At 32.5% G+C, this 27,197-nt stretch overlaps 1 protein-coding gene across 1 annotated transcript in view; it reads right to left on the bottom strand.

Moving 5' to 3' along the window:
* Window positions 1–3,400: 3,400 nt before the first annotated feature.
* Window positions 3,401–27,197, bottom strand: part of LOC137398023 (uncharacterized) — a 110,298-nt gene continuing 86,501 nt past the window's right edge. The window contains exons 19-25 of the mRNA XM_068084123.1: window positions 25,490–25,632; window positions 18,812–18,895; window positions 17,863–18,069; window positions 16,019–16,105; window positions 14,243–14,322; window positions 12,679–12,747; window positions 3,401–3,739 (exon numbers count right to left, since the gene is read on the bottom strand). Coding sequence (XP_067940224.1) covers window positions 3,401–3,739; window positions 12,679–12,747; window positions 14,243–14,322; window positions 16,019–16,105; window positions 17,863–18,069; window positions 18,812–18,895; window positions 25,490–25,632 — 1,009 coding nt within the window. The remainder of the gene's footprint in view (window positions 3,740–12,678; window positions 12,748–14,242; window positions 14,323–16,018; window positions 16,106–17,862; window positions 18,070–18,811; window positions 18,896–25,489; window positions 25,633–27,197) is intronic.

Here is a 27,197-nt window from a genome sequence, read left to right as displayed (position 1 = left end):
CATTTATCAACCATGAGCAAGAAAAATTTGCATAACTTTGTATTCTATGAAGTTTTGGTATATTTAGAAAATATTCAAATCTTGTCCAATCAAATTTTCCACAAAACTTGGTGCATTTTCCAAATTTGGAATTTTTTTTTCAATTTTTGAATGTTTTAACAAAATATCTTTACTATTTATTTCTGCGCAACAAAAATAAATAGTAAATATTTAAACTTTTTAGGTACATAAGTGATGTCTGAATCATTGTGAATATGGCTTTTTGAGTAATCTTTTCTGTTGATTAAATGTGGACATGAAGGTTAGGCAACTCTATTACTATTCTTTCATACCGAATCATGGTTTATATACTCACTCGGTTGGTCACTAATGCTTTGTAGCCAAGCTCTCTTGTTTTAAAGATAACTTAAAGATGAAGATATTACATCTAGTCATCATGCGTACACAAGTACATGCATACATACTTACAGATGTACGTACCAACATATATTCATGCATTTGTATGTATATATCCATGAATGTATGCGAGTTCTTTTGTTCGTAAGTATTTTTGCTTGTATGTGTTTGTGTATGTACATATTTACACAGGTACATACACATATGTGTAGATACCTACATATTTTAGATAAATTTGCCAGCCTTGACTTAGGCCCAATCTAGAATACTGCATCAAGAAGAAAGATTAAGTATGTTTTTCGTTATCTTTTGTTTATGAAAGAAAATCCATTAGGCAAGGAGCTTGTGACTACTGCTCAGCTATCTTATTGACCGCGCTCCTTTTATATACATTAATTTTACCCGTTCCGAATAATTCAACTGTGTACAATAAAGACAAACAGAATCGTTTGTGCGTTAGCATGGTTATAATAATACAATAGCGATACGGTATGAACCAATAATGTATTAGCAATAGGATATGCTGTCCATTAAAAAGAGCAAAGACAACATGCAATATATATGGAAGTGTTTATAAGATTAACAAATTCTTGGCTCAGCATTCATTACACCCTCCCCTCAATTAGAGACTGTGTCTAATTTAAACCAAAGGGTGAAGTAACCAGCCGGGCCCACGTCTCAGCTGCTCAACATAATGCTCAATGTAGATTATTTCTTAACTAATCAGTTATCTATTGTCTAGATAACCAATGATCCAATGGTCTATTGACTAGGGTTTTGGGCTGTCTCGTCTGTGACTTATATTTTTTCTAAGTGAGTGCGTACGATTATTGCTAAACCTCTGTATCCTATTGCGTCTTTTGTTGTTTAATGTATCAAATCACCATATCATTCCAGTTTTCATCTAATATGGAATGAACGGTGGTTTGGCTTTTTTGTAGTAGTGATGGGATTATTTAAGGCCTGGACCGACATCGGTAGGTGTCCAGAGTTCTCGTCTGTATCTGATTTACTGGGGCTTTTTAGAGACAATAGTTTATTTTTTCTCTAGTTTTGCTTCAGGGGTGTGTTGCAGGAGGTTTGGAGTTTGAATCTTTACGCAAGTATTCTTTTTCGACCTTATCTTGCACAGTTGATTTCCAATCTTGTGGTGCTTACTAGCTGGACTCTTTCTAGAAGGAAACTCTATTATTCCCTCGTCAGTTTTTGTGTGTTTTCTTTCTTAGGGCTAAGCTCTCTTGGTTTCTTTTATATTTGGCCCTCCAGAAGCTTGAGCATTGCCAGAGCATGTGTAATCTTTCTCGGACATGCATGATAGGGTTTTCATCTGAACTTGTGTTGGGTAGAGGTTTGGACCTGTTTTTTCACCACATAGGGGTGGTTGGGCCAGTCGATTCTGACTTGACGGGGCCAACGAGCTTAGCTTGTACCTTTGCCGATGACTGTTCACTAACCACACCATATCACCAGGTGAGAACGATGATGGTTTGTCTGGATTTGCCAGTCTACTTCCCATCTGAGCCTTCCTGAGAGCCTCGTGCGCCTTTTCCAACCTTTGCGGTTTCGGCAGCACATATTCGCTGGTAGATTGCATCTTTGTGAGAAGAGGTTAGCTTATAAACTGATCACGCCGGCACAATTTCATTCTTATCATGAAGTTTGCCATCTTGCTTGTCACTGTGGTGTGGGGTTTGTGGTGCCTCGGTACATCCACCAGAGTTGGGCAGAAATTCATTCTATTTTTCCGTTCCTAGTGCCAACAACATGGCTCTCAGACTGTCTTCCAGACCTCGATGGTTTTTTCCACGATACCATTTGCTTGTTGATGGTATAGAGCAGTTTGTGTTATGCTCATCTTTCAGAGCTAGCAGAACTCCTCCATCAGTTCGCTCTGAAATTGAGCGCTTTAGTCTTTATAGATTTTCTCTGAAAGCCCCAAGTAGCAAAGCGCTCTTTCATCAAGGGCCTGGCCCTGGTTAGTTGCAGCACCTTTGAGTGTCAACCATAGGAAGAGTGGAGCGAGTTCCGCTTAATGCTGGTCTGACAAAAAGCTGTCAGGAAGCTTTCAAGACTAAATTTATGGGTCCTTCGGATCTAGACCATAACTTGGAGGTCCCTTGTTTCCCACAAAAAACGTTAGTGGGTTAAATATCCATATCTGTTCTTCACACATTGTACAAGTGAAATGTCCATCTAGATTTGTCAGACAAGATGTGTTGCAAAATGCATCCTTCGGATTAATCTGGCAGTTTCAGAAAAAAGCCCTTGACAAGTGTTTGGACCATTCAACGTAGCTTATAAAAAACTAATCCTGGTGGCGTGTTTCTCAACTAGAGCACCTAAAAACACTACCAAGCCTTGTCACTACAGGACAGAATTATGGCACTACTTTGTGGCTACCACTGGAGCCATAGCCTCTGGGATGGCAATATAATCGTGCCATCTGATAAAGATCTGATCTGCCCCAAGTATTCCTTATTGTCCTTTGAAGTGATGGAAAGGGGGGCACACCAAGTCGACGGCAACCTTCTGCTAGGTTCGGCCAGGGTATAACCGTTGCTGGCCTTCTGTAGGTTTAGTCATTCTGTGTTTGCCGGCATGGCAAACCTAACAGCTTGGTACAAAACAGTGAACACACAGCTGTCAGCCCAGGCCAGTACAATGCAAACTGGAGGCAGCATGCCATATTCCCCACCCCGGAGTAGGTCATGAAGTGTGTCTGCCTGGTAACTGACTTGCTCAGCTAGTGGGAATGCGCCACACCAATGGGCTAGGCAATGAAAAGCCACTCTGGCGTCTATTATGCTGTCCTGCCTGATTTTCAGAGATTTTTTCCTGCTATGCGGAATCTTGGGCATCTGGCTCCCCAACTTAGTTGTTGCTAAAGCACTTTGCTGTGCCTCCGAATTGCTTGGTACATTTTGGCCCCGTTGCTCTTGCACTCAATCTGCAGCAGAAGCAACTGATTGGTCAGCTGAGTCAATTTTTCAGGTCCCAGAGTGCCCTAAACCGACTTCGGACCAATCTGTATCCTGTGGGACGGGGCGTTGCCTGTATGACTGATCATCTGGCACACGGTTTTGGCAACCTTTTCCCAGCTCTTACATTGTTCCCTTTGGCGACCAGTAGGGCTTCGAATCATCGTCAGTCTGATGTCAGAAAATTTCAGGATGGCCTTGACCGGTTCCGGATAGACGTTAGCTGTCTCAGTTAAGATAGGGGGTCTCGCCCGTTGATTGGACACCTTCCGCGCCCGCCTGGTGATCCCTGACAGAGCATGGTTTTGCCCAACAGCTCTAGTCTCCTCCTGGTCTTCTTGGCTCTCCTGGCTCTCATCATGATGCTATAGTTATGCACACTGCCAGCAGTCTTTGCAGACCTGTCTACTTAAGCCATTTGCCTTTTCGTGCTTTAATCTCACACGGTGTCCCAGCATGCATTTAAACTCTGCAAGCGCCTCTAGTCGATGTACCACAGTGTGGAAAGGCTTATTCCCGCAGCAGAGTTATCATAAGGGGGTATGGTCTGTGCAAAGTCAATGCGCTTATATAAGCATGTTCATATAAGTAGGGTGAAAGTGCTTTTCAGATTTACCGCATCCAAGATCTCTCTTAAGCCATAAATTTAAAAGGGAATCGTTGGACAAAATTATTGAAATGCAGCCTCTTGACCAGTAGTGCATATTTTTAGGAAGCTGTGAGCATTCAGTGCTGAACACTACTCTGTGATAATTTCTGGTATTATTTCAGATGTAGGCTGTGCTAAATAGACTACTTTATTGAGCTATTGGAAACGGCCTGATTGATGAGCCAGTGAATTAATTTTAACTGTCAAATTATTTGGAACTTTTTCACTTTTAGTCTTACTTTTCATAGTTTTTCCTTTTAAATTTTTTGCTCAATTTTTACATCATCAACGATCGTTTATAGTGCCCTAGTAACAGTTTTTAAAATCATGTCTTACAAGTTTTTTCCAGAATGCAAACTACAAACCTATTTTAACTGCTTTCTGGTTTGCTTTGAGTAACTAAAAGTTAACATTAGGATAACATTGATAAGCCACATTAACATATCTAACTTAATTCGACTCTACCACTACCAATTTTTTACTGCGCAATTAATTACGCTAATATCAATATCAATATTGATAATAGTGATAATTTATCCACTAAATTATCAATATCAATATTGTTAACAGTGATAATTTTTCCACAAAATTATCAATATCAATATTGATAATTGAGTGGATAAAAATATCATAGAATTAAAAGATAATATAACAATAGCCTACCACATTATTGTTAATGCTAAAAGTAAATTAATAGATTTCAATAGTACGGTTGTTCACTAAAAAATTGCAGATTTTTTTATCTACAATTGTTAAAAAAAGGGTTGGTCATTTGGAACAGGAAAGTGCTATAATAATAACACCTTTGTAAAATAAAACCGAGCTCAGTGTGATCTGTTAACATATTTCTTATTGGCTCAACTCAAGCAGATAGTTTTTTCTTCTCTTATTAAGTACAGACCTAGTGAGCTCATTAATTTACTAACAACTAATTAGAAACGTTTTGTATACAGACTTTTTCATCATAAAGATATTGGTTGTATGCAAGCAGGATGCTGAGCAACTTGATTTGTAGTACACAAACAGTTACTAGGCCTGAATATTTATCATCTAGAAAGTTGGAATTTTGTAAAATTAACCTGGCACGGTTAGGACGGGCAACATAACTACATGTGGAAGCTTCTTTAAGCAATAAGTTGCAAAGAGGTGTTTAATTTTCCAAATTAAATTAGATGTTAATTAAGCCGTCAATATGCATTTAGATAGATTAAAGTTAAACAAAAACTTTGATAAAACATGGAAACCAAAGCCTATTAATTATTTCATACATACTGTAAGATATGAGCAGTGACCTTTACTGTTTTACTTAGAATCAGCTACTTTGTTGTAGTTCATAAAAATAAATTTAATGGATATATTTGACCCCTCAAAGTATGCTCATATACACAACTGTTCTCCTTGAGGCTTTCTCTTACTCTGCCTGCTTGAAATTAGTAGCATATTTTATATGGAGAAGCTCTGCTTCAGTCAAACCGCTGGCCAGTCCTTCAAGCATCATACGTAATAAGCATCATAGGCTACTAATGCTATTGCATTCATAAATGAAATATCACATCAAATTAATTTTAATGAATAAGCATAATGAATATAATGACTAAACTTCGAATTTCATAAAATATACTTAGCCCTATACCTACATACAGCATTTGGTATTGCCTGCAAATTTTTAGTATATAATTAACAGGAAACATATTAGACAAGATAAATTGCTAGAAAAAAAATCTTTTATTTGCATTAGTCCCTCTCACGCTCACAATTTTGCATCAAAATGTAACCATTAACAATGATCTCTTGTAACTGCATTATGTTTGGAGCAGCTCTAGTTTAGCTATAAGTTTCTAATTTTAATTCGAATGGTAGTTAATTAATTTGAGTGTTTTCACAACTTGTTGCTTCTATTTAGTTTCTTCCTTTGATGTACTTTGTTCTTATTTTCAACATTAATTTTATACGCCCAGTTAAATATTGCTGATCAGCTCTCTTGTAAAGATATAGTCAAATTCATGTTACTGTGGTTGTTGTGTTATTGTTACTATCACAATACTAATGCAAATGAAAACTTGCAGTCAAGTCTAATGCAACTATTCATCAGGTAAAAAAAAGTAAATATATGTTTTTACCAGTTTTTTAAATTTATAAAGGCACCATCAATCATTTTACCAATTTAATAATCATTTGTTCTGAATTTTACATTCTAGCAGTAGTTAAATTTTATATTACCATTGTGGTAAATATTTTTTTATATACTGCGATTTTAGGGTCTCATCTTCAAAGCACATTGTTTAAAAGGTTCATTTTGTAATTTGTTCAAATTTTGGCGTGTCTTATTCTGAATGTTTGTCAACTATAATTCCAAAATTTGGGCACTTAGTTGAGAAACATATCCAAGGTTAATAAAAGTAAATTATTGAAATAAATCTGCCACTGAATAAAATTGCTGGTTTCTAATGTAATGTTTTATCAGTGTTGTTTGACGAAACTTCAATTTTAATAATTTAACATTTTTGTTGACCTAGATAATATTTCTATTCCATTATGCGTCACACAAACAATTTTTACTTGTTTAATCTCTGAATATTGAACCAAGCAAGTACCATTTTAGTATATTGAAACATTGATGACTTGTTTAAATGAACTTCAAAAATGAATTAACTATTATTAAACTGTGAATCATCCAAATTATCAATGTATTAGTAACTTTTGAATAATATATTAGCATTGAAATGAGTTAATGGTTATAAATCACTGCAAAAAAGACAAAGTACTGAATCTGTAATCTTAAAAAAGAATTCAATTCAACTAGAGCATTAGTTGAAACACTCCATGGTGCAGTTTACTAACATTGAAATCTCTGCAATATTGTTTTATATTACTATAATATTAATTGTACAAAAATGGCCAATAAAATAATATATCAATGAAATCTTTTAACAATTTATTGATTATTGATATTATTGATTATTCATAATGAATAACTATTAAATTTGATGAAATAATCAGAGGTTTTTTAAGACAAGTTATCTAAGTTATAATGTAGTAAATCACACAAAAGGTTCCCACAGAATCAGGTAGGTCACAGGAAACTGCGCATTGGGCTAGAAATTGAACAGGTTAATAGGGAAACAGCAAACAATGATAAAGCCTTATGAAAGTCCAGTGTTTGCTTGAAATAAAGCAACAACTATATTAGAACAAACTAGTCTAAACATTCCCATGACCAATACCAAAAGTTACAATTACTTATCTCAATAAATAGACCCCCTACGGAATAAAAATATTTTAGTAATATAGTTGTACTTCTAAATGTGTGGCTTGTTCAATCATCACAGTAAAAATCACCTGAAAATATGGAGTATTAGCATGACAGATTTCAAATCTTTACACATGTAGCTCTAAAGCCTTTTATCATTTGATTCAGCCGTCTAATGCTAGGTATTGTTAGAGTTAGAAATAATTGTAGTTTAAAACATACTTTTTCTTAATCTCCAATAGTTTTACTTTCATGATTTATTTCAAAAACCATAAAGTACAGAGGAACCGAGTTTGTTTAATAGTATGCGGTAAGTGCTGCCCTTTGTGTCTGGCATTTAAACATTTCAAAAATGTGTATGACAAATAAGTATTCTTTGTCAAAGAAATCGTTATGGCAAAAGCTGACAAAAATTGTAGTTTGAGTTGTCTGTTTATACATGCTTTTCCAAAGAAACTATTTGCTGTAAAAAAACAATTTAATTCAGTTTTTTGACTGAAGCATACTATTTAAGTAAGTATTTTCACTACCCGCCGTTAAAAACACTTTCTTCAACTTTCTATACGGCTCACTGAATATATTTTATTCTATCTTCTACAACTCAATCAGCAAACACTTGTCTCCATTTTTAATATTACACCAGACACAATTACTGTGAAAGAAACTTCATAATGCAAGTAAGAACGACAGAGAGTCAAAAAAGCTGCAACGTGGCTCGCTAGCCTACTACCAGCTCCTGCTTACATTCGAAGTATAGGAAGCATTTTTTTTATTTAGGGCGGCAGTAAGAACAACATTGTTATATAATTTTTACAGAGACACTGCATAATTTTGCGGTGGAAAGTTTCTTAATAGATTTATTTTTATATTGCCAGAAAGGGCTAAAAGAGTATTCCACATTGGGGTCTCTTTTCAAAACTTTGCTGAGTCTCTTTTTAGAATCATTCAGCGATTAAACAGGTTTGCAAACTTTTATTTTTTGTGGTGTTTTCTTTTAGATTACAGAATTTTGAATAGAGTGCTTTTTCATTACTTTTGCAATGATGCAGGTTATACCTTTTTAGTTTAAATTTGGTACCGTTCTGCTTGGCTTACCAACAACAGTTTTGCAAGGGTCGTCTTGGAAAAATCCTGAATCTGTGACTGCAACTCACTTACAGGAGTACACTAAAGTAATTTTAAGGAATCACAACAGAAGATAAGACATTTATATTGACTTTGCAAGCATTATAGCTTAGGTTTCTTACTAAATTAACATTTTTAGAGTTTTTGCTCAAGCAAGATTCCAGTTTGACTCCAGTTGTTACCAGTAATTCTGATTTTATTTTTTTTGCATTACAACTTTTTTTCCATATTTTGTCTCAATCTCTTTATTTTGTTTTTTTTCTGTCATCCCGCAATAATGATTAAAAAATCATTGCCCATTCATTTTAGTTTTTTACGCTGTGCATTTTATAACATTCAAAAACTTTTACCTTCTTTTTTAAATTCGGACAGCCATTTTATAAAGTTTTTATTTGAGAGCATATGTTAGTTGTGCAAGTAGCACATTGTACCAGGCAACCTACATAAATTTTATGGTACTTTGATTCAAAACTGAACTGGAATAAGAATTTTTTAGTTAGTAATACATTGGATTTCCTAGAATCCCCCTCAATAAAAAATTAATTTAACCTGAAATTGCATCAAAGAACGTATTTTGCTGTCAAAAAGTTTTTTTAATGATATTGATGATATTTAAAATATTTTTTTTATGATCTCCACTGACTAAAAATTAGTAAATTTTTTTGTGACTAGTTGTATTATTGTTATTAATGTTTAAACCACTAATAATAAACAATTGATAGAATGTGAACCATGAATATTCACTAGTAGAATTTTTAAGTCTGAGCTGAAGAGGGGATGCTTGTAGGGTTATTTGTGTGATGTTGTATTGTTCAACGTCTATGAATCAAAAATAGTTGCTACCATTACTTCTTCTACATCATAATTACAAGTAACATGACGGTTAATATTTACGTAACAAATGTATGCAGTAAATTAGATTTTGAATAAACAGCAAATATGTCGGAGCACATAATAAAATTATACATGAAATGCTTTTTAGCTATCATACCTAAAGTACCATCCAATTTCATGTAAAAAACATGTGTGATTCAATACAAAAAGCAATATATTATTTAAATTGATGACTACTGTACTACGAATCAATTTAAGTAAGTATGCTAAAGTTTGCTTCGCTGTATTGTTATTCATCAAGAGAATAACAAATCACAAGAGCATCTCAAAGGCACATTCACTTACATATTAGGTGTACAAGTAAGGGAATCACTTAGCCAACAATGTATTATACAAAAAAATTTTGAACAAAAATTGACTTCCTGTCCTCGTTTTTGTTCTCATCCAAAAACACTCACAGAGTCGTACTTTAGTCGTAAGCTAAATAGTGTTGGCTGTAAAATGGACGATTTTGACACTCATTCTAATCAGTGTCATTATATTTTGAAAAATATGAAATCAGTGTACATTATTGAAACCAAGAAGAAGCAACTCGAAATGATCTATTTTGTCATTTTTTTAGTACATTTTATTTTGATAGTATATAAAAATCTTCCTGGTTGATGATGGAGACTGAGATAAATTGGTTATTTTTGGGTGATAAGCATAGTTAAATAAGGGATCATGTTTGCAGGTTACATTGTTTTGAAATGATAATGTCTCCAGACCACTGATTTGTTAAGAAATTCTACAAGTTTCAAATGTCTTTATTGTACCAATGTTAGTTTAGTTGAACTATGAAAATAATTATCACAATTTTTACAATTGAGACTATTGACATTGCAAGAAATTACAAAGATCAGCACGATTCTGCTTTATATAGATATGTTTTGTAGGTAAGTTATCTGTGTGCTGGTATTGTAGCAAACGCCAGTGCATATCAAGAAAACAAGGACTTTCTGGCAAGGAGTGTACTAACAGTTAGATGTGTTTACAATCTAAAGCTGAAAGTAGCAGCTTTTTAAGTTGGTCCACATTAAAATTTCAAAAAAAGAATCAAGATCTAAATTAAGACTAATCTATCAGGTGTCTCTTGGCCTGCATCGAGATTACTTATTGTTACGTTATAATGCACTAATTAATACTATTTTAGATTATTGTTTAGAAGCTTATGCTGGTAAAACCAGAACAAATCTAACCAAAATTTTCAAATCCAATTTTTTTTTTTTTAAAACCATTTACGTTTAAAAAGGAACATCTTTATCAGTTTCATAATTTTAAAATTTATAACTCTTCTTTAAACTGCTTTACAAATTTTGCATTTTTCTTAAGTCTTATGTTCTTCTAAAAAGCACTATCTCATCTACAACATATCACTCAGATCATCCTTGAGGTCTTTACCACTTTCATCAGCTTTCCAAGCATAAAAAAGTAGGCCTTATTGATTCAGTTGAACAATTGCCAGGTAGTTTATCTATGTAAGTGTTTCAACTAATTCATATGCAGGGCTCGCACCGTGACAAGCTATTCTACTGCGCATGTCCGACCTCATTGCACCTACTTTTTCTGATTTCCTACTGTATTGTTTGTTTTCCAAAGAAGTTTTGTAAAACAAACACCCATAAACAAATCACCCTAAAACTGACAGTGATGTAGATACTACCCAATGAGCCGAGTTTAGAATGCGAATATACTGCTTATGCCTAATGAGCCAAAGGCAGGTGCAAAATTTCAATTTACTCAAACGAAAATACTTTATGCCAGCCAAATTCTACAAATTACATTGTGAGGCATTTTAGTCATGTTAAGTAGCCTCTGATAATCAGTATTTGAATTCTTTTCTCCCGTCACAAGTTAGGGCTATTTTAAGTCAGAGGGGACGGCATTACTATTATCGCTTATAAAATAATTTTTACTGATGAAAATAAATAATTCTTTTTTTTGGTACCAATATTCAATAAACAATAGTCAGAATTTTATTCATCTACAATTAGTGAAAAATCACAAACTATGAAAAGGCTTGTCACGGCTAGTATTTGCTAATAAAAACTACAAAAGTAAACTGTAAAAGTAAACTGAACCGTAAGAGTGCTTTTCATTGACCCTCTGCAGAATAATTATTGTTTCCCTGATGTTTAATTACAGCTGTGATAGGTGAATTAGGAAATTACTCAGTAATCATAAACATATTGTGCAAACTCTACAGAAGCCGTACTAAGCAGATCTTAGCCATGCTCATACACTGAGTCAATATGCACTACACAGCCGGTGGTACACAATGAGCGATTTAATCATGCGAATTCTTGTCATGATAGGTGGTACAGACTGTTACAGCTTTTATGGCCAGCTAGTAAATAAATTTTTGTTTTGTCTTCATTTTTGTTCTGAAAAGCACGATCTCATCTACTATTGCCAATTTTTTGCTGTTTTTCTAAAGATGGCTTATATGCGAGAGAGGCTTATGTTCGAGAGTCTTCAGTCTTTCCATAGTTTAGTGAAGCAGTTGTCTGAAAAAAAACTAGTGTGTTAGCAATCAAATCTTAGTTGGTACTTGGTATTAAATACAGATGAATACAAGGATGTCTGTGAGTTGTTTTTATTTGTGATTTTTTCTTGGCATAAAATACCTAATTCAAATAGGATCTTTTATAATATAAATCTGGTTCATATCAAACTTTACGACAGGACTTTTTGCTTCCATTTGCTATTGCTTTGCTAAATTGTTGACTTCAAAAACATAAAAGCTTTCACATATTACACTATACGTGTTACTACAAGTCAAAAAGCTTTCAAAAATTGTTTTGTGGATACGCAATGGCATGATTCATGTATCTATCAACAAGTGTCATTGTCGTTTCATTCCTGCTCTTAGCGAAACTGCTACAACCTTTCAACAGAATTCTCGTACCAAGTTGACTAATTCAAACCTTCAATACCTTATCAGTAGATAGCTGCTTTAGCTAAACTAAAGGTAATATCATGTATATATTTTATGATGTTGAGGCCCCTTTTGATGTTTGTTAAAGTGTATTGCCTGTTTCACGCATAACCAAACAATGATATAGGTAAACACAGACTGTAAAGAAATACATGAACTTTGTTTATTGTGCACAATTTGTGAATTAGTCGAAAATATTCAACAGATAATAACACTCAAGATTATCACTTATAAGCAACACGTTTGAAGCGATCAAGGAAGGAATGTTTGCATAACAGTATTTTAAACAACAATAAAATATGTGTTATTGAATAACATAAGAAAGTTTGCGTAGTCAACCTATTTCATCCTGGAACAACCATTCTAAATATGTGACATGTCTGATGTTAGATTACTACATGCTTTATATATTTGGTTTTTGAGGTTATATAATATGAGGGGGCCGCGTGAATAACTTATGTGTCTTTACCGGAGGTGTTGCTTTACCCATTCGCTGCTTCAGAAGTTGGACTAGCAAGTACTTCTTCAAACATTTGTTCTAAAATAGCGAAAATTCCAGAAAATGGTTACAGTTTATGAAAATGTACTGTGGAAAAAAGCTACTTTGAAAAGAAAAAAAAATCGAAAATGACCAATCAACTAATTTTATATTAACCTTAAAGAGCGAAGTTCATTTGAAAAAACTTAAAAATAACATATATATATACCGTATAGGTCTATATACCGTTACACATTATTAAATTTTGATGAATTCTAAAGAGCCCATGATGAAATATGGAGCAGAAACACACGTCTCCGATGTCACAAAAGAAGCCAACTTATTAGGACTGAGCAGATACCATGTATGTATTAACAACTATCAGCTTATAGCAAAAATTATCACAGCAACTAAATGTAATAATTAGAACTTTCTGTGTATAAAGGTATGTAACCTTCATCAATAATAAAAAGTATAGACCTTTGTTAGTGTATAGACCTTCTGGAAGATTGAACAGCACCACTCTAGAAACCCGATTATTAACATTTTGGAATTGCTTTTAAAAAAAGGATATTTTCACTAGAATATTGTTGGCAAAATATACAAAAATGACATTGGCTTAGTTGAACTACTCGTTTTTGGTCAGGCATATCTTACAGCGTTTTTAAATTATTCCAGTTTTTCTAAATAACATGAGTCCTTGTATTTAAGCCTGTGAACTTAATTTTTTGTTTATTGTTTGGGGTCTGCCTATTAAACAGTCTCAAATTATATGTGCAATACTCACTGCCTTCAGTAAAGAATTACTGTTTGAATTTCCAAAATTCTAAAAGTATGTTTTAAACATAAGGCGCCAGGAAATATTAGGTACTTGTACTGTAACAACAAGGTATTTGGACATGGTCAATGTTGGGTAACCACTCCAGCACCTGATTTCATTTGTTTAGTTCATTTTCCTTGATACAAAAATTGAAGGAACATTTTGCTTGGTAATTTCCAAAGCTACATTCAAGACAACAAAGTTAAACAAAGCATCATAATTTGCCCCAGTTTGATGACATGCATTTCACAAATCACTTTTTGATCTGGTACTTGTTTACTATGCACCAAATTTCTTGAGGCATAATGCATCACCATCAAAGGCAAGAACAGCTAATCGATTGCAACCTCGGGAGTCAACGCGCACACACGCCAAGACAAAAGGAGATGGTCAACTTGGCAATTGAATCGCATGGCTAGTGTAAATTAGGTTTGTAAAACCAATAGAGAAATAGAGAGTGCGGCTTCTACACATGTTATACCTACAACTAAAAAGAGCATTCAAAACTTGTGGTAAGACCTAGACATGGTGGGAGCATATCAACAATGGTTTATGGTACGTAACTGAATTTGTGTAGTTTGACTATTGTGCAGTACATAGTATACACATAGAATAACTATTTTCTAATGCTTTACAAACATTATTAGTGCATCAGAAGAATTAACTGTTGTGTGCGACAATGGATTCAGTAAAAGCGTTTCTACCGCACATTTCCCATACACTCTACATACGCACACCTGTTTTATTTAAAAGTCGTCCTGGCAGAGCATATTCCAGATGGTTGTCTGTTGAAAACTCTTCGGAGTAGAAATAATCTAAAAATAAACAGTGTACAAAGTCAGAGGTTAAAGCTTTTGTGATTCAATTCAATTTTGTTAAATACAGTCAGCTACAATACTATGACCTCTGATTTTAATCAATTTCTCAAAGCAGTTTAAAAACTGATTTATTATAATTGAAATATTATTTTTCTAGCCCTGATAATATAAACAACTTTAATCTGTTTTACTTCTACAGAGGCACTAATCATAGTATTACTGTGCTAAAAAGTGTGGAAAAAAAAGTGTTTATAATTTAATAAAATATTTACATCTTGTCATAAATCAAAATAATATGCTTTGTAAAAATGTGTTGTATTTTTTAAATTTAACAGAAAAATTGAAGTAGCTAAAGCCAGCATAGGCTAAGTTTACAGCAGGGAATACGTGTATGTCACAATTTCCATTTCCATAACATTTCCATAATTCATTTTCATATTATTTCCAATTCCATAACATTTCCATAATTTATTTTTATATTATCTCCATTTCTATAGCATTTCCATAGCAATTTCATAATTTATTTCCATATTATTTCCATTTCCATATTGATTCCCATTCAAGTTTAATAACATTTCTATAATTCATTTCCATATTATTTTCATTTCAATAACATTGCCATAATTCATTTCCATATTATTTCCATTACCATAACATTTCCATAATTAATTTTCAAATTATTTCTAGTTCCATAAAATTTCAATTATTCATTTCCCTATTATTTCCATTTCCATAGCATTTTTCTAATTCATTTTCATACTATTTTCATTTCCATAACATAACCATAATTCATTTTTATAGTAATTCCATTTCAATAGCATTTCCATAACATTACATAATTAATTTCCATATTATTTGCATTTCCCTACCAATTCCATACTTCAAAAAAAACTTTTATAACAATTTCCATAACATTATGGAAATACTTATGTTTATGGAAAAGGATAAGGAAAAGTAAACATTTCCAAAATATGTTTAGCGATTTCTGGTTTACAGTCTGAAAAGACTAAAGAAGCAGTATTTCAATTATCCTTACAAAAGTCAGGTAGAATTAAATAGTGCTGCAGAGAATTTGTAAGGCTGTGATTTTTATTAGTTGTTACATAAAAAATAGTTACATCAGTTTATAATCAAAAACTGACTTCCACAAAAATTTATTCTTTGGTCGAAACCAAACTTGGCCTAAAACAGAACCATTTGCAAACTGAGGTCACTCGCTACTTGCTTTTGCTATATGCACACACACTCACACACACGTTTGCGCGCACACATACATATTTCTATAGGTATATAGATTTAAACAATCATAATTATATCTATAAATACACATATACATTTATATATAGATATCAATATATACATAAATTTATACCCCAATTTATAACCTAATTTTTAAATATATGATTATATATATAAATATATATATACATATATAGTAACTAAAAACAGGTGCAAAAGCATACAAAAAGAAAAATCTACATTAAAAACCTAAAAGATAATTAGTGGAGTATGAAATATTCAAAAAAAAATTAGGAAAAAAGTAAACTTTTAGTAATTGCGCTACAAATTTGTTTCGTGTGATGCACTCTTTGGACCCGGTTGTACTAAAAATTTTAGTACAACCGGGACTATTTTCTATATACCATACTTATAGAATATATTGTATACGTATCTTTGTATATTATCTAGTCACCTTGTGAAGAAGTAAGCTTCTTTCTCAGCGAATATTTCTGAATTGGGAATCTAGATGAAGCAAGCAAAGGTTTGCTAGAAGAATGCCCTAGAAATAGAAATGCATAGTCAGTGTTTTCTCTGCAAACTTTTAAAAATCATTTTTATTCCAAATATAGTTCAAAGCATATTTGAGAACATAATATAATCTGTTGGTATTTTTTGAAACTTGTAATAATTGGCCTTGACAAAAAGGAGTTCGGAAAAACAATCAGGCAACAAATGTTTCGAAATGATTTTTCTGTCAAAAAATGTATGACGCAATTTGTACATAATAATTGTACAGATGTTATATTTTAATTAAATCAACAATATTTTTTGATTGATTATTTTTACAACAGTGACGCGAGTTTAAATAATGAAATGGTATGCATATTAAGTAAGACAACAGTAATCAAAGCTAAATCCTTTAATACTACTTGGGTTTGCGTGTTTGTTAATAATTTAATTTGCATAATACCTAAACAGAAACCTTCAATATAAAGTTTGGTGAAAAAAGTATTATTTTTAAACAAATATATATATATTAATGCAGTGATACATCCAGATATATTTTTACTTGAGACAATTGAAAAATTCCATGCAAAAATTTACTTTGCGCTATGACAAAAATTTATCTTTGAGTGCCGGTTATTAATGCAACTCCAAGGTGGCCCATTCTGCAAAATTTTGTTTTAAAACTACATTTTTTTCATCTTTTTCATATAATCAAATGCCTCCAATTACAAAGGCTGACTATTAATTGGCAAAATTGAAGCGAGTCAAAAATGAGACATAAGATGCCAAGGCAGAAAAAAAAGGTACAAAGCTATATTCGTGTGTAGTATAGGATAAAAACGTTATAAACTATGTGCATAGTAAGAAAAATTTATAAGCCTACCAAAAAATTGTATGTTACATTGTGCATCACAAAAGTGAGCGTATCAGACATGAAGCCATCAACTTTTTTTACACCTCCACCAGCCGCTGCTGTCTGGTTTGAAAATAACCACTCTGTGCAATTCTGGACTAATTCTGTTACATTACTTCATTGTATTTTATTGTTAATTTATTAATTGCAAACCATAAGTAGGTATTGGTTAACTCATTCGCAGCCGGCTAATTCCCAAATGATTAACCTCAAATACTGCTAATTTTTTCAGAAAGTTGCCATAATTCAAATTACTACTACAAAAAACAAACATGAGATAATTCACTCATTCATGTTGCACAAAAACTAGCCCATTCTCCTCATTTAAAAGATATTACAATCATATAAACAACACATATGTATTCCGTGTAGATCTGTGTCTCAAAGGAGGTAGTTTCAGTTAATTTTCGATTTTGAAAGAATTGTAATTTGCTGAAACAAAGTTGGACTGGCACCATAAAAATTGCAAGATAAACAATGTTTGACTAAAATTACTTATCTATTTAATATAATACACATCTATGAATATTATTTTGTACATATACACTTATTCATGAACCTGAAAATCATGAAACTTTAATTTGAACCATTATTTGCCAATATAATTCTTCAAACCAAAACATAACTAATCTTCATGCAAATATAACTCCAACTGTCACAAACATGTTTTCGTTAATAAAAACATGTTCAATAACTCGGTTTTTGACTTTTTGAGACTTCATATACAGCTCTGAGAATCAATATGATGCTATCGAAAGTGAATGATATTTTTAGGCCGACTACGGCTGACAGCCTAAAAAGTCTACGTTTATTTGAGAAGAACGATTCCAATTGCCAAAATTTGAAGTTAATAAGAACTTTGAAATTTCGGTACATTATTGCTATGGCACTTTTGCCTTTGCCCTGTAGTTGAGCAAGTTGGTTAGTTTGCTGAGCCGATGCTTTGGGTCCAAGGGTGGCCTCCACCAACTTCGAGCCGGCCCGTGCCTCCGTGAAAACAGGGTGCCGACCCGTGTTGCCAGTCGTCTCACACGTAGTCTTGGCGACTTCTGTCCAGCTCTTACATGATTCTTGGTGGCGACTAGTAGTGCCTCGGTTCATCACTTCTCAAAGTCAGGGAATACCAGATTGATTTTGACTGGTATCGGGTTGAGTTTGACTGTTTCATTGGGAACAGGGGGTCACACTCATTGACCGGTCACCTCCAGCGCAGGCCTGATGATTCCTGACATAGCATGGCTTCTCCCGATCACCTTATCCTCCTTCCAACCAATTTTTTTGCACAACAATATCTTTTGTCACTAATTTTATGATGATGATTTTGATGATTTGTACCAGGAGGTGTTTGCATTAGATATTTGCTACGAGTTTGTTTACTTCTCTATACAATCTTCAATGCCAACGCTGTAACCCTTTAAAATTATACAGTTGTATACCAGTTATTTATAATTTTTTATTGTAATGATAGCAAAACAAACTATATTCAGCCAATACTTGCTAATGATTTTACATTCACATTTAAACACATCTACATTTATATCTTGCTCCTAATTTTGTTTCAACAAAATGTTTCGTTCATTATGTGAAATTTAAAACTTACAGTATTTTAAAGAATTTGATGACCGTTACAGTAGTTTTTTCTCCTAATATATTTTAACCACAAAACCCTTTTTTCATAATATTAAGTTTACAAGTTGGAATTTGAAACATTGTGAAAGCTGAAAAAAACTAAATTTTCTGTCAAACGGCCTTTTCACTACAAAAGCAACAAAGGCTAGTCATTTTGTATGTATATAAATATATATTTTTCAATCTATGTCTTATATTTTTACAGGATCCAGTCACCTTTTGTAGAGCCAAACTTCTTTGTCAGCGCTTTCTTCCAACTGCGAAGCCTAGATGTGCGAGATCCAGATTTGTTAGCTGGTTCTAAAATAGATAGTGCACAATTCCATTGTAGTGATTTGTAAAAATGTGTTTATATTAGAAGAAAATTTAAAGCATAATTGAGACCATACTAGAATATAGACCATTTTGTGGAAAATGTTTTTGATTACTGTGAAACCTGCATTTGAGAGTCATTTTTATTTGAAGGCCATTTTTATTTGAGCAACACTTTGACATTAATCACGCCTGTTGGTTATAAAAGAACCTAACTAGGCATATTGTACTTAACGGACAGTGCAATGTCAAGCTTGGTGGGCCAATATTAATTGCATTGAACTCACAGCAAACATGTGATCAAATGCACCTAGATCATGGTGTCTGAAGATTGAGCCTACAGTCATTGAAACCTAACTACATCAATGCCTTGGCATTCAGAGAAAACCCTCCAACCACTTGAGTTGATTTTTTAACTTCCTTAGAATGCTGCAAAACTGTCCGTAATAATTTTGATGGTCATGTCAAGCAGTCACAAATCTGAAAATGCTAATCGTCAAGTCATTCAAAAGATGTTGGCTGATCAACACTATAGGCAGATCTGAAGGAAAGAATATTCATTGTTTCATGCAAGACGGACTAATTAAGACTGGGCCAGAACTTTTTCAGCAAGAGCAAGCTAATGCAAGAATTATCAATAAAATGACAGTCAACTACTCAATGCCGATGAGCAAGTTTTAGAAAATGACAAAGACTGTTGTAACTGCAATGTATTATTTCATTTTCAACAGTAAACCTTTTATTACTCACCAACTACCATGATTATATTTCTATTATAGTTCTCACATCATATTTGTTGTATTAAAGTTGTATTTTGGTTACTATTTCATTGTTCGTTGTTCAATTAACAATTTTATATTATAACTTCATACAGGATGTTTTATTATCATTAATTGTTTGTTAAATAAATTATAACTTCTTAAAATCTTGAGCAGCTAGTTGAAAAATTTAACATCACACTTTTATTTAGCATCACCTTTAATTAAAGGCCATCATAAAATAAGGGTTAAAATAGAACCCAGACTCTGAAATAAAGGTTTCACAGTCCATACATTAAGTTGGTGACTGAGATTTAATTCTTATTAACAATGAGAATTGTTTTTTAGCTATCACCAAGCTGCACTGATGCCCGTAAATAGTGGGAAAAGCATGTGGCGTGTACGTAGCGTATATGATGGTGTATGCGTGTATGCGTACATGTATATGCATATATATATATTGTAATCATACACAGAAATATATGAATATTTACAAACATACATTACATGCATACAATTGTTTATATAACAGAACTGTTCATTTTCAAAAATAATTGCTGCCTTACATTTTGTGTTTTTCCTCTGGAAATTAAATTTTCAATTTTAAATCTTTAATCAGGTTTTTTAAATTGAAAGTAGGTTATGCAAATGTTTCAATGTATTTGAAAAAGTTAATCTTCTTGGTAGTATTTTATTTTCTTTTATGAAACAAAATCAAAATAAAATTATTTTGTTTCCTTTGTTTGAGCCAAAAAACGCACACCTATTTTTCTATCAAACATACAGTTATCCAAAAACATTTGAGCCTTGCTGTTGATAAGTTTTACTCCTGACATTTAAGTCGCCGATTACCACTTTTCTTTTAATTCATCCTGAATCACAATTTAAAAATTCTGAAGCCACGATACTATGGCGCAAACTATGTATAAAAGGCAATTTCGAAATTTTAGCGTTTTTAGCAAAATCATCACCTAATAGATTAAGTTTCTTGTAGCAAACTTTAGAGCCGATCAATTCTCTATATCTCTGGTCCGTGTTCCATGTTTCTGTGCAATTGCCAGTTTTAGCTTTTATAAAGACTATCTCGTAGAATGAACAAGAAGAGCGAGTGAAGGTAGTGAAAGAGTGTAACCATCTTCCAGTAGCTAGAATTTCTCAGACAGACCAGGAGGAAGCTATATCCTCAACATGAGAAATAACAAACACACACCTTTTATTTAGAAAAGACATTTGTGATTAGATTAATTGATGAAAATTATTGGATGGAGTCAAAGCTGAAGCTGTGTACGTAATTAATCTTTTTAATTTTAAAACAAAATCTATTGTTCTGAAAACTTGGAGCATTGTGCAGTAACAGTGAAATTACAGTAAAAACATAAGAAAAAACCAGCACTGTCAGTTAATCAACATTATCAACTTATTACCGAAGTGCATTTGTAGTACTCATGTAGAATCAATGGTTGAAAATTGCAAATTCAAAGTATGTATGTCTTGTCGAGATTGTAATTTAATGGAATATTTGAGGCAAATGTACAGCACATATCAGTAAACTACATGCATTAGGAGCAGTTGCCATAGAAGTGAATAGGTAATGAACAGCTAAATTATTTCATACTGAAAAGCTAATACCATAAACCTTTTATGGAAATTCCATTGTTCTCTAGTTTTTAAACCTTGCCTTAAAACTACAGTTTGTTAGAGGTTTTTGCATACACTCACATGAGCTTCAGATCATTTTAAATTTACCTAATGAATGGTAACAACCATGAAACTTTAAGTAGTAAACAGTTTTAAAAGTTTGTAGTTCTTAATATTTCATATATATATATATATATATATATTTCTTTTTATACCGACGGTATAAAAAGACTTGGTAATATATTTAAATAGGCTTATATGTGTTTTGTATCATTACTATACTTTAACGACTTTATATATTTTCCTAAATTGATCTATAGTATTTTCCAGAATGATATATATATATATATGTATATATATACTTGATATGTATATACTTGATATATATACACATACATATATATATTGATATATATATATATTTATATATATATATACATGTATATATATATATCTATATATATATACATGTATATATATATATATATGTACTATATGAACAGACTGATATATATATATATATATATATATATCATATATATAAGATATATATCATATATATAAGATATATATATATATATATATATCAGTCTGTTCATATAGTTTTTGTATGATCTAGCCACCTTCTGTAGAAGTATGCATCATTGTCAAGGAACCTCTCTGAATGGGAAGTTGGGTTGAAGTAGAAGATTCGCTGGAAGGATACTCTAGAAATAGAAATGCATAAAGTCGGTCTTTTCTATGGAAACTTTAATGGAAGATTTTTAATCAGAATTTGATTTATGTCATACTTTAAAGTGTAACTGAGTATCGATTATAATAAAATATTTCTGGTCTTGGTTACATGTGTAATTATTGGCCTATATAAAAGTGAAAAAAGTTAGAGGTTACCATTATTTACGAAAAAATTTGAGTATTGATATACATAATTTTTTTTCTTAACGTGAAATATATAAAAGTATTTGCATACACACCATTTTATATTAATATATATATGTATATATGTATACACGTACATATATACACTAGAAACTCCACTGTCATACTGCCCACGACCAAATAGATGAAAACCTTTCATGAAATGAAATGAAAGCTTTTGGACACAAGTGATATTGAAAGAAAGAAAGGGTACTGATGGTTGAAAAATGCAATATTAGCAGTAAAATGGTACTGCAGTGAAATAGGATAACCTCAATGGTAGCTGTAATGTACTGGGTGTGGGTGTTATTATATACAACAAACAGCAATAATGAGAGAAAAATATGAGATGTTATATCTCTCTCCCTGAAATAGGAAAAATGCAATATTGGCCTATATTAGAAGTAAAATGCACTGACATTACTAGAATAACCAATATTATTAATATAGTAATACATCAATAATAGAAAACCAATGCACAATTTTGTTTACATTTACAAATGTTTACTTTTAAAAACTTTCAACTAACTTTCATAAAATGAAATGAAATTATTTCAGCACTCCTACGTTAATTACAGAAACCTTCAGCAATTCGAAAATGCTATAGACTGGTGAAATGTGCACAGTATTTTTCTGTGAAATGCGCATGATTTAATCGTTCTATTTTCTGTCGCTCGGCGTTTCAATTTCCGGTCTTAACTTTTATTAAACCAAGATGGTCAAGTGTTTTGTGAAGAATTTCAGCCAAATTAATATGTGTATTTGTGTATAATCCGATCAGATGGGTAAGTTTTAAGGTAATACCGATGGTATAAAAAGACTTGGTAATATATTTAAATAGGCTTACAGGGGTTTCGTATCGTTATTATACTTGAACGACTCTACAAAACAATGGTTAAATTTGTTGATGAGATTTTGAGACAAGGCTTTGTCTCATTGTTGATGAATAATTTTGTTAAGTTGTGTGCACATGCATTTATCATAAAAACTCTCAAACATCGCATCCGCTTGTTGGGTCGTGGGACTACAAAAATAACTATATGGAAACAAATATATAATATAACGCTTATATCTATGTGTAGCACAAAACTTATATGGCTTTTTTGCACATAGTTTTATATGACCTATCAACCTTCTCGAGAAGTATGCATCATTGCCAGAGCACCTCTCGAAATGGGAAGTCTGGTCAAAGTAGAGGAAGATTTGCTGGATGGATATTTCAGAAATGAAGACGTATAAAGTAGGTGTTTGCCATAAAAAACTTTTGTGAAATATTTCGACTCAAAGTATATTTTAAGAAATACATGTATTGGAGAACATAAAATACTATTTTCGGTATTTTTGGTCAACTTTCAATAAATAGCCTCTAGATGTAGAGTTTGAGAAAAGTGATAAGTTAAAATTTTATACAACAGGTACTGTTTTGTCAGAATATGGTCAACTACATTTAATACAATGCATTAAATTGCATTGCAGTTCTTCACGACTACACAATTATTTAGTGTACATGCAGTGCGCTAAAAACCTTTTTCTTTTGCACAGTAAGCAGTATCGGGGCAAACAGAGTTTTGCTAGTGTATATTTCGCATTAATCTGTACATTTAAGCGCAGCAATTTTCATGAAAACCCCATGCAGAATCAAGTGTTGTGTTATCCTTCATTCAACCCTTACACAATTGCAAGAATTGAGTGCTGCTCAAACTTAAATATAAGGGGACAAACAACACAGAGTGTGGAGGTATTGGCTCTTGCAGTGGCAAATGAGTTTATTTGATGCTTTCATTTAAATTTATGCGCAGTGGAATTTATCAGGATTTCGATTTATTTTGAAATCTGTATTTAAAAGAGGTCTAGAATATTTATCCATATTTATATAAGATTCATATATTTTCAAATAAATTTCAATTGCAAAAAAAAGGTTTTACTTTTAACTGTCGCGGTAGGACTATTAAAAGCTGAATCAATAACTAACTGCCGATTATAAACGAACGACTTATATTGGAGTTTCAACTATATGTATGCTTATAATTAGCGCCATGTAGAACATAGCATACACAAAAATAATTTTTCATTTTTTTATAGACTCGGTTAGTGTTAAAAACATTTGCTGTAATCTCTTCAGTCATTTTGGTTCAAAAGCTTAAAGCTTTGGTTTTGAAGCAATAATACAGCTTTTTCAATTGACATATTATGCACAAAAATAAACAAAATCAAAAGACAACATCGATGTTTTGCTTTACATTGTTTTCTGTTTAGCGAAACCAGGTTAAAAAAAACCACAATTGTTTGTGTGGTTTAACTAAAACGCCTAACTCTATTATTTAAGATAACATATAGTAATTTTAAATAACATGTTGTAATCAATAATTTTCGAGCTTAAATGTTAATCACTTTCACTTGAGCAAGACGTTTTGACTCTTCTATTGTAAGCTAAAGTTCATGAATGTTGAAAACTATGCTATTACGCTTTGAATTGTGAGTGAAAACAAAACTTTCTGGTTCATAATTTTAGCAAAATGATGACACAATAATCAAAAACTATTCTTGAAAATTTTGGGGGTTTATCTGCTTAATCTGCAGTTTGTGATCTACGTCGTTGTACAAGTGCTAAGGCAAGACATTATCAAGGCTGTCTAGCAGCGTGAACGGAGGGGCAAGTGACAGTAGTGAATTTGTTCAACCTTTTCCAGCAGCTAATATGTCTCAAACAGACCAGGAAGGCAGCTGATTCTCTAAAGTTTATTTCTATGAATACAATCGTTCTATTAAGACAAGACATTTGTGATTACATTATTTAATAGTAAATATTGGTGCAGTCTAAGCTGATGGTGGGCACCTAATAACTTCTTTTTTTATAATTTTCAAACTACAGCTTTTGTAGTGAAAACCTAGAGCAATGTGTACTAACAGGTAAATAACAGCACATATAATTTGAAAACCATAAATTTCCGTTGATTCGCATTAATTACTCTTTACTAGTGTGCAGCAGCAGTAAACCTGTAGGTTCAATGGCTGATTATGGCAAATTCACAGTGTGCATAAGTAGTTTTGTTTTTTGATATAATAGAAATAAATGTGTGGTAGATGGTAAGAAAATCGTGTTTGGAGCACAGCTGAACAATAATTAAATGCCTAACATGCATAAAAGATATGTAGGGCACTAAAAATTACTGTGTACTGCACAGTAATGGTGTAGTACATTTATAACGTGTAACAACTTTGTTTAATAGAGCAGCAAGAAGTGGTTGATAAGTAAGCAGAGCCCTACCTCTTGTGATGCGCTTCGTTGAAAAGTCAAATTCGCTGATGTCAACTTTGGTTTCACTTGGCAAACTCCTGAGCACCGAGGGATATTCCTCAAAGTTGTTTCCGTTCAGACACAGATGTTCCAGTTTCTTCAACCTCTCAAAACTGCATATAAATGTTCGATACGCAGTTACTGCAGTCATTGCATAGATAACTTCACTAGTGTGTTCAGCTCATCCATTCTAGTAAACTTTATGAGCTGGTGATACTAGTGGAACTGGATACCAAGACACTTTCTCTTAGTCAAACTCTCTTGCTTATAGTCATTATACCATTTATTTGCTGTTTTGGTGTCATTTATGAGTCGGTTTAATTTCTTTGGGACAAGTTTTTGTTCTTTTAAATTGAGTTTTTACTTTTTTGGTTTACTGCCAACCACCAACAGCAATGCCTGAAAAACCATTTGCTTTTTTGGCGAAATATTACAAAATAAGAGTTTCAGGCAGCCTAACTTTTCCAAATTATTGTGAGAATGCATGTGGATTACTTTTATAAAATTAAACCGTATAAAAGCTAGTAAGATGTTTTTTATTAGCGTTCTCATAAACTTTTTTATCATTTACAAGTGCCCTTGGCCTATGAAGAGTTTAAGAAGTAAACTGCCAAAACTTTACAAAACGTAAAAACCTGTGATGAATTTTTTTTTTAAACTTGCAAAATTCATAAAACCCAAATACAGAGCAAAATTCAAAACAATGCAATCTACAGGGAAACGAGTAAAAAATCATAAAAAACAAAGTTGGTTGGATAATTTTTAATTAAAAGAAGACTAATCGAAATAAAAGTATTTTTTCTTGTGAATAATAAATTCAGCCCTGATAAAAAATGATTTCACTAGAGAAAGAGTTTGAACTACATGTCTATGAGTTAGATTTAGTCAAACTTGTTGTGTTCCGTTTGCTCATTAGTCAACAATGCTACTTTTTCTCAAAAAACGTATTTATATGTAGGTGTTGATAGAATTTTGGGCATTGGCAGAAAGAGTTTTTGAATTGTTGAACAACCAAGTATAGATAGTTTAATTTACGGGAGGAGAAAGAAGACTACACAGAAACGGAGTTACGTGCCTGGATGTTTTGATAAAAACAGTAACTGGAATGTGATTGTAGGAAAGTTTAATAAATCTTCAGATGTGATTTTTCATTTGAGAGAGATTATAGCTACAAACTACTTTTAATGAAAAAAAAATTTGGGGAAAAAATCTCCAAAAATTAGGTTTACTTCACCAAATGCTTTATTGTTAACTTATAAGTCTTGCAAAGCACCGAGACGAATCAACTGAAATAAGAGTCATCCAAGTTTTTTAATTAAAGATTATTACAGTTAACAAAATAATTGTACTCAAGCTGTGGAAATTATAAAATCTTATCTTAGAACATTAGCAAACTTTTATCTTTACTAAGAGCTTCACAGAAATTTATTAGCATTTGCCTTCAGCGGTGGACTGTGAACTACTAATGCTAACTGCGATAATCAAGTGTGCCAACAAAGTACTGAAAGAAAGAAAATTCTTCAGAAAAGCCACAAAGAGGTTGATTACCGCAGGTAAGACGGTAAGCTGAATTTCACGATTTAAAATCTGGCAGACATATATATTTTATTTAAACCTCTAGTTTTCCTTATAAACAGACCGACAGAGACAATCCTTATTATAGTAGCAAATGAAAGAA

The sequence above is a fragment of the Watersipora subatra genome, chromosome 6, assembly GCF_963576615.1.
Source record: "Watersipora subatra chromosome 6, tzWatSuba1.1, whole genome shotgun sequence".
Lineage (NCBI taxonomy): Eukaryota > Metazoa > Bryozoa > Gymnolaemata > Cheilostomatida > Watersiporidae > Watersipora > Watersipora subatra.
Note: the sequence above shows the minus strand (reverse complement) of the source record. Positions and strands in the feature narration are given on the sequence as shown.